The sequence below is a fragment of the Danio aesculapii genome, chromosome 19 (assembly GCF_903798145.1).
Source record: "Danio aesculapii chromosome 19, fDanAes4.1, whole genome shotgun sequence".
NCBI lineage: Eukaryota > Metazoa > Chordata > Actinopteri > Cypriniformes > Danionidae > Danio > Danio aesculapii.
In genome coordinates this window covers 48,498,175-48,513,174 of record NC_079453.1, presented here as the reverse complement: position 1 = coordinate 48,513,174, position 15,000 = coordinate 48,498,175, and the positions used below count along the sequence as shown (strand labels likewise).

At 38.6% G+C, this 15,000-nt stretch overlaps 1 protein-coding gene across 1 annotated transcript in view; it reads left to right on the top strand.

Moving 5' to 3' along the window:
- The window catches only part of eif3hb (eukaryotic translation initiation factor 3, subunit H, b), a 133,462-nt gene that overhangs the window by 90,102 nt on the left and 28,360 nt on the right, over nt 1-15,000 (top strand). Inside the window, exons 4-5 of the mRNA XM_056479508.1 lie at nt 1,545-1,644; nt 4,255-4,404. Of these exons, the coding sequence (XP_056335483.1) occupies nt 1,545-1,644; nt 4,255-4,404 (250 nt within the window). The remainder of the gene's footprint in view (nt 1-1,544; nt 1,645-4,254; nt 4,405-15,000) is intronic.

The following is a 15,000-nucleotide window of genomic DNA, read 5'->3' as shown; positions in this document are numbered from 1 at the left end:
TGATTTAAAAATTGTGTCATTTTTGTGATTATAATATATAATTTTCAGTATTACAAGTGAAAGCTTATATTTTCTGATTTTTAAAGATATCACTGATGAATTCATAAAGTATTCAGGACTCATTCAGGCAGAATGCATCTTTGCACTTAAAACGCAGCGCTCAGGAACAGTTTAAAACTGTTGTCATGTCAACTTGCTGCAGTAAACAACGCCGGCAACGCTTGTCCCGCCTTCGCTTTCTTCTTATTGGCCCACTGCGCTAGACTGAATCATTCAGTCAACGCCTTCTGCCTTCAGATGACAGGAGATACAACCGCGAAAATGTAACGCGCTGAAGATGAGATAATGAAAATAACACTGACAGATTCAGTTTTAGAAACCAGCTAAAGCTACAAATAATGGCACATCTGATTACTGAACATGTGGTGAATGTTAATCCACCATCTACACTTTTCCAAGAGTGGATAAAAGACTTCCATTGGCTTCAAGTCTGCTATGAAAATCGCAAAAGGGCGTGCGCTAAGATTAAACTTATATTGCAGCTCATCAAAAGACCGGTATTGCTATTAAAATGATGTATACAAATAATAAGGTATATGTCAAAAGCATCTGTGCAATATCAGACACCATCTGTGAGAACACAGTACAGTTAACGTTAACAGATTCATAAATAAGTTCATGTCAAGCAGTGCTTGCAGGGCTGGTGAGCAGTCCGTCCGTGTATCTTTTGGTCACTCAGTTATGCTATAAAAATGTGTTTTCTTGTGATAACGGGATTTCATTGAGACATATTTTCCTCAAGCATGCATATATATATATATATATATATATATATATATATATATATATATATATATATATATATATATATATATATATATATATATTTGCTTGTTAGTTTTGATTAGTGTTGATTTCAAATGCAATAAATCTGTTTATAAATCTCAAAATAAGTTATTTTTATTGTTTGGATTTGCTTTGGTAGTGGGGGGTCGCGAGTTCTTGACGATCTTACATTGGGGTCGCTGGCTTAAAAGTTTGAGAACCACTGCTCTAGTGGATTTGTCATCTTAAACGCATCAAAACGTACCAAAAGTAACTTCTTTCAGGTTCACAAAAATGCAGACAGCGCCATCTAGTGGATTTCGTCATCTGACACGCAACAAAATGCTTATTCCAGGTTCGCAAAAATGTATACAGGGCCACATAGTGTATTTGTCATAAGAAATGTGTAACAAAACATACCCAAAGCAATGTATTTTACACAAAAATGTGGACTGAGGCACATATTTCTGATGAGCCTGGGTTAATCCTTTCTGACTGGCTGACAGTGTGTTTGTCTGGTTGATAAAAATCAACATGTGTTTCTTCTTCTAATCTTCAATTTGACCTCTTGTAAACGCATTACCTGCTGTCAGTTTTGGTCTTTCCAAACACATTTAGCATTTCAGAAGCTTATCGATAGTGAAGCCTGTGTTGAGCAAGTCGGATCACTTTGGTTTGTTTGCTATCTTCAAAGAATCCATCTTTTTCTTTCTCTGTAGATCCTATCAAGACAGCACAGGGGTCACTGTGTTTAAAAGCCTACAGACTGACCCCCAAACTCATGGAGATCTGTAAAGAGAAGGACTTCTCCGCAGAAGGGTAAGCCTTTAAATCCCTCACACTCCATAATGCTTTTACAATCTCAGCTTTCTTTGGTGTGAAATGTTGCTGTTTGAGTGGGAAAAAAGAGCTGAAAAGTTACAAAGCACAAAGTCACTCCACTCCAGTCAGTTTTTCTCTATATAACTAACACCGTTTCTGAATGAACTCCATAAAAGATGAGTGTTTTCATTCAGTAATGGAAGCATCATGATATCCTGAGGCCCCCTTCACACTAATGCGTTTTGGTTTTAAAACGCATAAGTTTTGCTACGGTTACACCATCCGTCCACACTTCGCCGGAGTTTTCGAGCCCCGAAAACGGAGCGTTTCGAAAACGCTGGAGAGGCTGTTTTCATTCTGTAACGCTGCTGCTCCGAGTCAGTATGGATGGGGAAAACGGAGACATTTGAAAACGAAGGCGTGGCTGCAGACATTCACCTATTTGATTGGGGCTTTTTTACTCAATATTAAGTAGCCTACACACAGTTCAGTCTTACATCCTTACATCTAACTTCAGACTTCGCACGTTTGATATGGAAATCAAACTCCCGTGTGTGTTCTTTATCATTCACATGACCCTGGCTATGTTATTTCACTTTCTTATCATTCATTCATTCATTTATTTTCTTTTCGGCTTAGTCCCTTCATTAATCTGGGGTCGCCACAGTGGAATGAACCGCCAACTCATCCAGCATTTGTTTTATGCAGCGGATACCCTTCCAGCTGCAACCCATCACTGGGAAACACATACACACTTATTCACACACACTACGAACAATTTAGCCTACCCAATTGACCTGTACCACATGTCTTTGGACTGTGGGGGAAACCAGAGCACTCAGAGGAAACCCACGCGAACGCAGGGAGAACATGAAACTCCACACAGAAACGCCAACTGACCCAGCCGAGGCTCGAACCAGTGACCTTCTTGCTGTGAGGCGACAGCACTACCTACTGCGCCATTGCATTGCCCACTTTCTTAACAATAAAATGAAAACATGATGTGAGGAACTGACTATTTTTATTTTGATATTAGCAACTTAACAGACATCAAAATGTTGAGGCGTCGTGTAGCTGCATAATATGAGCGTCATCTTCATGCATATTTATAACAAAATGGAGCCGATAACATTACTGCCTCCTTTCATTGAAAATACGAAACACACCCTCTCTTTCATTGAATATCAGTTTTAATAATCAATAATGACCATTATAAAAGTATAACGTACAGTAAGTTTATACAATAGAGAAAATAAAGGCAAGCAATCAGTCAGATGTGCAGAATCAGTGTACGCAGTTACATTAATGAATATATTATCCTTATCTTTGCGCTCAGTCAGAACACGTTACCTAAGAACAAGTAATAGATTCAAAAGACCAAAGTCAGGAAATATCTCGTTAGATATAAACAACAAGATGAATTAAATATCACGTTTAACACATATAGTGAGATTAGATCCAGCGGTAGATCCTTGATGAACTGTCCGACGTGCACAGCTCTCATATGGGTATGTGCTCAAAGCGTGTGAGTGTGTGTGGTCATGTGATGTGCATTTCCAGCGGTGTAATGTGGGCGGAGAGTTGTTCAGAAACGCTGGGTGAAACGCTAGTGTGGACACAGATCGTTTTCATTCTAAAACGCTGTTTTAAAACTAAAACGTATCAGTGTAAATGGGGCCTGAGTGTACAGTGAAGAATTCTGGTCCAAAAGGGTGTGGCCTGGTTGAGGAAAAAAAATAAATGTCATTGTGGCTGTTGCACAGATCTAATATACTGATACACATGCAGTTGCATTAACAGACATAACCAACATTGCAACATTTTTTTTTAAACACACTTGTTTACCTCAACCTGGGCTCAGACGAGAGATATCCTGTGATAAATAATCAGAAGTAAATGATTGCCTTTGAAATGAGTGGACTAATCAGCCTGGAGTGCTTGTCTAATGGAGCGATTAGTGATGGAGGAGAGTTGAAGTCATCCAGTCGTTTAATTAGAGTGATCTGTTCATGCAGCCCAGACTCCACCACAAACAGACCCTAATGAGAGCGAACCCATGAAAGAGTGCAGGATGAAGAAAGAGAGAGTGCACTAAATAAACATAATGAAGGATGTGTGTTTTTGTCTTTGCATGCACCGAGCGTCAGGACAGTTTGTCTGTTTATTTTACGGTCACACTGGGTGAACTAGCACGTCATGATTTTGCCAAGTACGATGTAATCCTGGATTAACATCTATGTTGATCCTGGAACATCATTTTTGTTGGAAAATGAAATCCATACCTATTCCCTACCCCTAAAGCCAACCATAACTGTACATTATTCCCAAAATCAGAGAGGGTTAAAAGTTGGATAACAATCAAATAGAAATAGGAAAATTAAGACCCCTTAAAAATGACTTACAAGATAGTTCTCACACAGCACGGGAGAACTATAGAGTATATATACTCTATATAATATTTCTTATACATTATATTATTTCAATTTACTAATATGTCAATAAAAGTCCCCTTTGTTAAATTGTAAAGACAACAGAGCAGAGATCAACATCCCATAATGCAATTCACAACCGTAAATAAACGTGTGTGTGTTTGTGTGTGTTGTACAGGCTGAAGAAGGCCAGTGTGGGCTACGAGCACATGTTCGAGGAGGTGCCGATCGTCATCAAGAACTCTCATCTCATTAATGTTCTGCTGTGGGAACTGGAGGAGAAATCCACCGCCGCCGACAAACACGAGCTCCTGAGCCTCTCCAACAGGTCTGGAAAAATAAAGTACTTATAGGAGCATGCATTGAATTGATTACTAGTTGCTTCTAGTGGCTTCAGATTTGGAATGTTATTAGAATACAGAATGAATGAATGAATGAATGAATGAATGAACAAACAAATGAACGAATGAATGAATGAATGAATGAATGAATCAATCAATCAATCAATCAATCAATCAATCAATGACCGAACAAATGAATGAGCAAACGAATGAATGAACAAACAAACGACCAATCAAGTTAATGAATGAACAAACCAAATTATTGACTAAACAAATGAATGAATGAATGAACAAATGAATGTTCAAATACATGAATGAATGAATGAATGAATGAATGAATAAACAAAGGAACGAACAAATGAATGAACATATAAATGAATTAAGCAACAAATAAACGAAAGAATGAATGAACAAATGAACGAATGAAAAAATGAATATATGAATGATCATATGAACGAATGAATAAACAAACGAACAAATGAACAAAAGAAGAAATGAATGAATGAACAACGAATGAATGAACAAATAAATGAACAAATGAATAAATGAATGAATGAACAGACAAATGAACGAATATATAAATTAATGAACAAATAAATGAACAAACGAACGAATGACCAAACGAATATGTAAATGAATGAACGAACAAATAAATGAACAAACAAACAGATGAATGAATGAATGAACAAACAAATAATTGAATGAACGAACGAATAAACAAATTAATTAACCAATGAACAGACGAACGAATGAATGAACGAACTAACAAATGAACAAACAGAGGAATGAATGAACAAACAAATCAATGAACGAACGAATGAACAAATGAACGAACAAATAAATAAACAAATGAATGAATGAATGAATGAACAAATGAATGAACAAACGAACGAATATATACGTAAATGAATGAAGGAACAAATGAATGATTGAACGAATGAATGAACAAACATGAATGGATGAATAAATAAAAAAACAAACAAACTAATAAATGAACAAACAAACCCATTATTATTATTATTATTATTATTATTATTATTATTATTATTATTATTATTATTTTAAACGTATGCCTATATTATTATTAAATACAAAGCATATATTTAGATTTTTGAATGCTAATCAGGCTGTGTAATATGTTATACTGTAGCATGTTTTTATTGGGTTAAGAGGTGAACACTAAAGTTCCTCTGGGCATTTCCTTTATATAAATAAAAGAGCCCGCTGGTTCTAAAAGAACTTTTTTCTTATTGTTTTGGAAAATATAAAACATTCACTCTTATTAATTTAGCAGTGACTTTTATCCAAAGCGACTTACAAATGAGGATTAATGAAGCACTTCAAATCACACTCTTCAATACAAGAAATACAGCAAATATTTCTGTAGTTTTTGAGAAAAGACACCACAAAATCAGTCATTTTAGGCCAGATAGATTAGAAAAATGACCTGAAACACACACACACACACACACACACACACACACACACGCACACACACACACACACACACACACACACACACACACACTAACATTACCACAGGAGTAAAGGATTTCCTAATGTAAATTTATCCTAGCGCTGCGATATCCTAATGATGCTTGCTCTCTCTGATGAGGACTAATGAAGAGGTCAGAGCCGCCCAGGTGATTTACTCCTAGAGAACGTCTGCCTTTAATGCTTTTCTGGATGCGTTTTGTGGAAGAATTTAGTTTCTAGTAAATGATCATTCACAAAGTGTGTACCACAGCTCGAAATGAAGGAAAATGAGATTTCCTCAAAAAGTCGATTTAGAGTCGTTATAATTACTCAGTCTTTGTCCAAGTTAATTCCAAGTCATTTCGTCCTGATTTTTGACTGAAACATTACCCTGCCATTAATTTATTAAAAGGAGGAATATTTAAAATAAAATAAAATAAAATGAGGGAAAGTTATATACATTGTAAAAATGTAATGAAAAAACATCAAGACAACAAATATTTGTATGTTGATTTAACTTATTTTAATAAGTTAATCAGAATTTAGCAAAACTTTGTAAGCTATACAAAGTTTAACTTAACATTTTTAGTCAGTTTGATTGATTTAATACATATATACACTACCTGACAAAAGTCTTGCCGCCTATTCAAGATTTAGGAACAACAAATATTAAGTTGACTTCTAGTTGATCAATAGGTAACAGAAGTGGCTTACATGAAAGGCAAAGGCCTCTAGATTACGCTTATGAAGACATGCTCAATAATGTTCATGTCTGGTGACTGGGCTGGCCAATCCTGGAGCACTTTGACCTTTAGGAGCTTTGATGTGGAGGCTGAAGTATGAGAAGGAGCGCTATCCTGCTGGAGAATTTGCCCTCTCCTGTGGTTTGTAATGTAATGGGCAGCACAAATGTCTTGATACCTCAGGCTGTTGATGTTGCCATCCACTCTGCAGATCTCTCGCACGCCCCCATACTGAATGTAACCCCAAACCATGATTTTTCCTTCACCAAACTTGACTGATATCTGTGAGAATCTTGGTCTATGCAGGTTCCAGTAGATCTTCTGCAGTATTTGTGATGATTGGGACGCAGTTCAACAGATGATTCATCAGAGAAATCCACCTTCTGACACTTTTACACATGATCAACTAGAGGTCAAGTTATTGTTTGTTATTCTTACAGCTGGGATCCACGGCACCAGACATGAACATTATTGAGCATGTCTGGGGTAAGATGAAGGAGGAGGCATTGAAGATGAATCTAAAGAATCATAATGAACTCTGGGAGTCCTGCAAGAACTCTTTCTTTGCCATTCCAGATGACTTTATTAATCAGTGATTTGAGTCATTGCCAAATTATCAACTAGAAGTTATTATTTGTTGTTTCTAAAACTTGGATAGGCGACAAGACTTTTGTCAGGTAGTGTATATTCTTAAAAAAACAATGATCATACTCAGGGCTTGACATTAACATCGGCCAACCTGCCATATGCGGGTAGATTTCAGCTGTGGCGGGTTAGACAGCCGCTACCATTAGCCACTTTGGTTAGTTGAAAATAATTTTCAGGTTGTAGTTTTCTTGACAATAAGCATGGCCCAATATGCGTACAAATGCGATCTTAGAATCGAGAAGCAGCGCGACTGAAAAGAATATTTGTTCACGCGAGCAAAAGAAAACAGGTGAATAGCTACCCAATGACAAGATGATCACTCGCGCGCGCACAGGTGATGTGACATGCGCAGCTGTTTAAAAAGCATGCGCGCTCCTGTTTCCCAACGTGAAGCAACAGTGGAAACGCAAAGATCGGTTCTCTTTGAAATAGACTTAACAAAAAGTGATGCTCGTGCACCCACAGTCCTGTTGCTTTCAAGAGCTCAAGATTTAAAAGAAAAAAATAAGTATTTTTGTAAGCAGCAGCGGTTGCTGCTTTCACTTTATTCATTCTTTTGAACAGATTATTAATGGGCCTGGCATTAACCGTGTGCACGTAATCAACCTTTCATTATCGCACATGGTATGTTTATCACCTGTTTTCTTTTGTTAATATGCTTTAATTATCATCATTTACAATATCATTGCTTTAATCATTGGTCGATGCTACAGAGCACTGCGCACCAGAACAGCCCGACACAGAAACAGTTTCTTCCCTCAGGCAATCCATCTCATGAACACTTGATGATAATAATTGTGGAACCAACATCACTACTTGCTATACACTTTTATACACATATACACTTATTTAACAACACACTTTACATGCCAATTTGCTTGTTGTATATAGTAATAAACACGTACATACACTTGTCTATTTGTATATTTGCATTCACTACTTACTTGTATTTTTTTTTTATATATTTCTGATCTGTTTTTTGTCCTGTCTCTGTAATCCTGTTGCACTGTAGAAGCTCTGTCACGAAAACAAACTCCTCGTATGTGTGAACATACCTGGCAATAAAGCTCTTTCTGATTCTGATTAATATGAGATAACCCTCCATTTATATTTTAAATGTCAGTTGTTTTATTTTTAAAGGACAGTTTTGTTGAATTAAAGGTACGTGTATACAGTTATGTTTTGCTTGTTTTGACACATTATTAGGTAATAAGAAATAATCATATATTTATTTTTGGTGTGGTCAGAGATAAATTTAGTAAATCCTTAATTTTGAGCCCTGAAAAGTCAGTCACTGAAAAGTCACTTTGAAACTGTAACCCATTTGCTCATGCACATTGAGCAAGCTCATACACAGCACACAAAAAAGTGACATGAACATGTGGACATAACACCAAATCTAAATCAAGTAATTTTAGCATGTCAAAGTCAAATATATGCATATATATATATATATATATATATATATATATATATATATATATATATATATATATATATATATATATATATATATATATATATATTATAACTGGATAAAAGATCATCATCTTCAGCTTAACCTCGCGAAAACGGAAATACTTGAAGTTTCTGCCAACCCGACTCTACACCATAACTTTTCAATCCAGATGGATGGGGCAACCATTACTGCATCCAAAATGGTAAAAAGCCTTGGAGTAACGATTGATGACCAACTAAACTTCTCTGACCACATTTCTAGAACTGCTCGATCTTGCAGATTCGCACTCTATAACATCAGAAAGGTCCGACCCTTCCTATCTGAACATACAGCTCAACTCATTGTTCAAGCTCTTGCTCTCTCCAAACTGGACTATTGCAACTCTCTGCTAGCCGGGCTTCCAGCTAACTCTATCAAACCTCTTCAGCTGCTTCAGAACGCAGCAGCACGAGTGGTCTTTAATATACCCAAAAGAGCACATGTCACTCCGCTACTTACCCGTTTGCACTGGCTGCCAGTTGCTGCTCGCATCAAATTCAAAGCTCTGATGTTTGCTTACAAAGCGACCTCTGGCTTTGCTCCTTCTTATCTGCTCTCACTTCTGCAGATGTATGTGCCCTCCAGAAACTTGCGTTCTGTGAATGAACGTCGCCTCGTGGTTCCATCCCTAAGAGGGAAGAAATCACTTTCCCGAACTCTCGCATTCAATCTGCCCAGTTGGTGGAATGAACTCCCTAACTACATCAGAACAGCAGAGTCACTTGCTGTCTTCAAGAAACGACTAAAAACTCAACTATTTAGTCTCCACTTTCCTTCCTAATCTTAACTGCCTCTCTGGCTATACCACTAACTGGACTCTCTCTCTCTCTCTCTCTCTCTCTCTCTCTCTCTCAAAAAAAAAAAACATTACTAATGCTTTGCTTCTTAGACTTCACACACCTGAAACTTGTCTATAGCACTTGTTCACTGCTGCTCTTATAGTTGTGTAAATTGCTTCCTTGTCCTCATTTGTAAGTTGCTTTAGATAAAAGCATCTGCTAAATGACTAAATGTAAATAAAATATATTTTCCCAACAACAAAATTGTGGCTAGTGAAAATGGCGAGTGGCTAGTAATGTTAGAAATCTACTAGCCACAGTGGCTGGTGATCCAAAAACGTAACGTCAAGCCCTGATCATACTATCATAGACAATGAATATCATGCAACTATAACCCAAATACAGTCTAAATGTAAATGTCAATCTACTCTTAGCTTTTGGAAAGTACAGCAGACCCGATTTACGTGTCTGCATTGATCTAATAGATAGATTTCCATGTTTTTGTGAGGCTTGTTTGATTCTCTTTTACTCCATATCTACATTTCTTTTGTGTGGAAAAGATTAAAACGGATCATTGCGAAAAAAATAAGTGCAAAATAAATGAGTGATGGTTTTCAATAGATCATTGCGCTGGTCAATTTTTCTTCCTCGCCCTCAGTGATCTCGCAGATGAGACAATACATCAGACGCCATCAATATTTCACACACTTTTATTATTTCATTGCTTTGCCACGCTCATTTTTTCTGCATTTAAATTCAGTCTTGTAAGGATCTGCTGGGGAAGGGAGGGGAGCTTTGAGCTTTCCAATTATCATTTTAATCTATTAATTATTTTTCGGAGCGGCCATGGTTGAGATGACGCTTTTTGGGACAGAAACATTAATTTTTGCTGCTGCTTTTTTTGAATTGTCAAAGGTCCAGGAGGGGTTTGAAGGTCTCTCTCGGCTGAGTAGAAAGAGAATTTTATCTTTTTAATTTGTCTCTCTTAATTCGGCCTGCCAGATTTGCTTTTTCCAGATGAAAGGAGGAAACCTTCAGCGCACCGCTAAGACTTGAAGAAATACATTCAAAATTACCTCCCTTTCTGAAGATGCACACACGCACACACGCACGCACACACACACACACACACACACACACACACACACACACACACACACACACACACACACACACACACACACACACACACACACACATGCATACATGGGTAGAAAATTACATCAGCTTGCCTTTTTCTATGAATATGTAAGGAGAGTTTTTGTAGATGCTGCAGGTTGCCCATATTTACATGTTAAATTTTGTTATTCAGTTAATTTGGAATTGTTTTCTATTACTCTCTTAGTTATTAGGATATGAGATAGAGTTAATAGGTTTGAGTTGAGTTGGGTTGAGTTGAATTGACTTGGGTTCGGTTGGGGTGAATTGAGTTGGTTTGGAGTGGTTTGAGTTGAGTTGGGTTGGGTTGGGGTGAATTGAGTTGGTTTGGAGTGGTTTGAGTTGAGTTGGGTTGGGTTGGGGTGAATTGAGTTGGTTTGGAGTGGTTTGAGTTGAGTTGGGTTGGGTTGGGTTGAGTTGGTTTGGTTTGGAGTGGTTTGAGTTGAGTTGAGTTGAGTTGAGTTGAGTTGAGTTGGGTTGAGTTGAGTTGGGTTGGTTTAGAGTGGTTTGAGCTGAGATGAGTTGGGTTGAGTTGGAGTTGTTTGAGTTGAGTTGAGTTGGGTTGAATTGAGTTGGGTTGGGTTGGGGTGAATTGAGTTGATTTGGAGTGGTTTGAGTTGAGTTGAGTTGAGTTGAGTTGGGTTGGGTTGGGTTGGGTTGGGTTGAGTTGAGTTGGTTTGGTTTGGAGTTGGGTTGAGTTGGGATGAGTTGAGTTGAGTTGAGTTGGATTGGGTTGGTTTGGTTTAGAGTGCTTTGAGCTGAGATGAGTTGGGTTGAGTTGGAGTGGTTTGAGTTGAGTTGAGTTGGGTTGGGGTGAATTGAGTTGGTTTGGAGTGGTTTGAGTTGAGTTGGTTTGGGTTAGGTTGAGTTGGTTTGGTTTGGTTTGGTTTGGAGATGGGTTGAGTTGAGTTGAGTTGAGTTGGATTGGGTTGGTTGGTTTAGAGTGGTTTGAGCTGAGATGAGTTGGGTTGAGTTGGGTTGAGTTGGAGTAGTTTGAGTTGAGTTGAGTTGGGTTGGGTTGATTTGGTTTGGAGCGGTTTTAGTTGAGTTGGTTTGGTTTGGAGTGGTTTGAGTTGAGTTGGGTTGAGCTGAGTTGGTTTGGTTTGGTTTGGAGTGGTTTGAGTTGAGTGGGTTGGGTTGAGTTGAGTTGAATTGAGTTGGGTTGGATTGGGGTGAATTGAGTTGGTTTGGAGTGGTTTGAGTTGAGTTGGTTTGGTTTGGAGTGGGTTGAGTTGAGTTAGTTGGGTTGAAATGAGTTGGTTTGGTTTAGTTTAGAGTCGTTTGACTTGAGTTGAGTTGGTTTGGAGTGGGTTGAGTTGGTTTGGAGTGATTTGAGTTGAGTTGAGATGAGTTGATTTGGTTTGGAGTAGTTTGAGTTGAGTTGAGTTGAGTTGGGTTGGGTTGAGATGAGTTGGTTTAGAGTGGATTCAGTTGGGTTGAGTTTGGTTGGGTTGGGTTGAGTTGAGCTGCATTGGAGTGGTTTGAGTTGGGTTGAGTTGGTTTGGAGTTGTTTGAGTTGAGTTGAGTTTGGTTGAGTTGGTTTGGTTTGGAGTAGGTTGAGTTGTGTTGGATTGTGTTGAGTTATTTTTTTCATTGGGTTGTGTATTGTAGGGTTGTGATGTGTGGGTTATTGTTGTGTTATGTTAACTTGTGATGGGTTGTATTTTGTTGTGTTGCACTGTGTCACGTTGTGTTGTGTTTTGTTGGGTTAGGTAGGGTCATGTTGGGTTGTGTAATGGCAAGTTGTTTTGTGTTGGTTTTTGTTGTGTTGTGTTGTGTTTAGTTGTTTTGTGTTGTGTTGAATTGTGATAGGTTGTGTTTTGTTTTGTTGAGTTGGGTCATGTTGGGTTTTGTTGTGCTGGTTTGGATTGTTTTACGATGGGTTTTGTTGTGTTGTGTTGGTTTTAGTTGAGTTGTGTGTTGGATTGTGTTTGTTGGATTATTTTTAGTTGGGATGTCTTGCGCTGTGTTGTCTTTTGTTGTTTTGTGCCTTTTTTGTGTTTTGTTGTGTCCTGTTGTGGCTGTGTTGTGTTGAATTGTATTGAATTGTAATGGGTTGTGTTATGTTGGGTTGAATTGTGTTGTTTTTGTTGTGTTGTGTTGGGCTGTGTTAAGTTGTGTTGGTTTGTGTTTTGTTATGTTATGATGGTTTTGTGTTGTGTTGTGTTGTGTTGTGTTGGTTTGGGTTGAGTTGTGTTTTGTTGGGCTAGTTTGAGTTACGTTGGGTTGTGTTTGCTGTATTTTTTTGTTCAGATGTGTTGTGTTTTGTTGTGTTGTGTAATTTGTGTTTTGTTGTTTTGTTTAACAGCCAATAATTTGTTTAGAATGATTCATTTAGAAACAAAGGAACTAACTGACCTCATAAGTGAATCATTGACTTCAGATGAATCAGATCAATTTCCAACAAATTTTCTCTTTTTCTATGTTGTTGGTCTCTCTCTCTCTCTCTCTCTCTCTCCCTCTCTCCCTCTCTCTCTCTCTCTCCCTCTCTCTCTCTCTCTCTCTCTCTCTCTCTCTCTCTCTCTCTCTGTCTCTCTTTCTCTCTCTCTCTCTTTCTCTCTCTGGACGTGACTTTAAACACCCAAATTCCAGCAGTGCTCCCAGACAAGGCGGATTTATCTGTGGCTTTTCAGTTTCGTTATTTTTCCCGATTTCTTTTTTTGGGTCAGTTTCTCCCTCCCCCTCACTCGGCTTCTCCACATCTGCTTAAGTTATCTCTGCCGTTCCCCCAGAAACCAAAGCAAACACTGAACCACCGCAGCCTCACCAACACAATACCTCCCTGTCTTCCCTCCGTCCTCCTCTTTCCCAGCAGGCCCTCCTCCTCTGGGGCACAAATTCAATTGCATTTTTTAAGGCTAAATGAAAAAAGAATTATGAGTTTTACAGCATGTTGGCGTTTGGATGTGATTCTGGTGGGCGTGTAAGAATCTGTAAGTCTGGGGCAGAAACGGCCCTAATTTAAAATGAGCTCAACCCTCTTGTGGGTCCAGTGCAAACCCTGTTTTATTCCTTTTATTATTTTCTCTACCTTTTTCTCATGTTCTTGGCGCCCTGGTGCTTTGGCTCGCTTAAAGGGATAGTTCACCTAAAAAGGAAAAGTTGCTGATAATTTATTCACCCTCTGGCCATCCAAGATGTAGGTGACTCTTTTTTCTTTTTCAGAAGAAGAACAGAGTTTTTTTTTAGCTAAAACGTTGGTCTTTGGTGATTCATATAGTCAACGCTACTGGAAATGAGGTCTGGTTTAACAGACTGGGTTTATGCTAAGCCAGGATTAAGCCTTAGTTAAATTAATACACTTGAGACACTTGAAAAACTAGTCTAGAGCACCATCTGCTTTTAAAAACTATTCTAGAGTGCCATCTAGAGCGCCGTCTGCTGTCAAAAACTAGCCTAGAGTGCCGTCTGCTGTTAAACACTAGCCTAGAGCTCCTTCTGCTGTTAAAAACTAGCCTAGAGTGCCGTCTGCTGTTAAAAACTAGCCTTGAGCGCCGTCTGCTGTTAAAAACTAGCCTATAGCACCGTCTGCTGTTAAAAATTAGCCTAGAGTGCATTCTGCTGTTGAAACCTAGCCTAGAGTGCCGTCTGCTGTTAAACACTAGCCTAGAGCGCCTTCTGCTGTTAAACACTAGCCTAGAGCACCATCTGCTGTTAAAAACTAGTCTTGAGCACCATCTGCTGTTAAACACTAGCCTAGAGCGCCTTCTGCTGTTAAAAACTAGCCTAGAGTGCCGTCTGCTGTTAAAAACTAGCCTAGAGCGCCATCTGCTGTTAAAAACTAGCCTAGAGCGCCGTCTGCTGTTAAAAACTAGCCTAGAGCGACAATTGCTGTTAAAAACTAGCCTAGAGCGCCATCTGCTGTTAAAAACTAGCCTAGAGTGCCGTCTTCTGTTAAAAACTAGTTTAGAGCGCATTCTGCTGTTTAAAAACTAGCCTAGAGTGCCTTCTGCTGTTAAAAACTAGCCTAGAGCGCCGTCTGCCATTAAAAACTAGCCTAGAGCGCCGTCTGCTGTTAAAAACTAGCCTAGAGTGCCGTCTGCTGTTAAAAACTAGCCTAGAGCGCGTTTTGCTGTTAAAAACTAGCCTAGAGTGCCGTCTGCTGTTAAAAACTAGCCTAGAGCGCCTTCTGCTGTTAAAAACTAGCCTAGAGCGCCGTCTGCTGTTAAAAGCTAGCCTAGTGCGACTTCTGCTGTTAAAAACTAGCCTAGAGCACCATCTGCTGTTACAAACTAGTCTTGAGCACCATCTGCTTTTAAAAACTAGTCTAGAGCGCCTTCT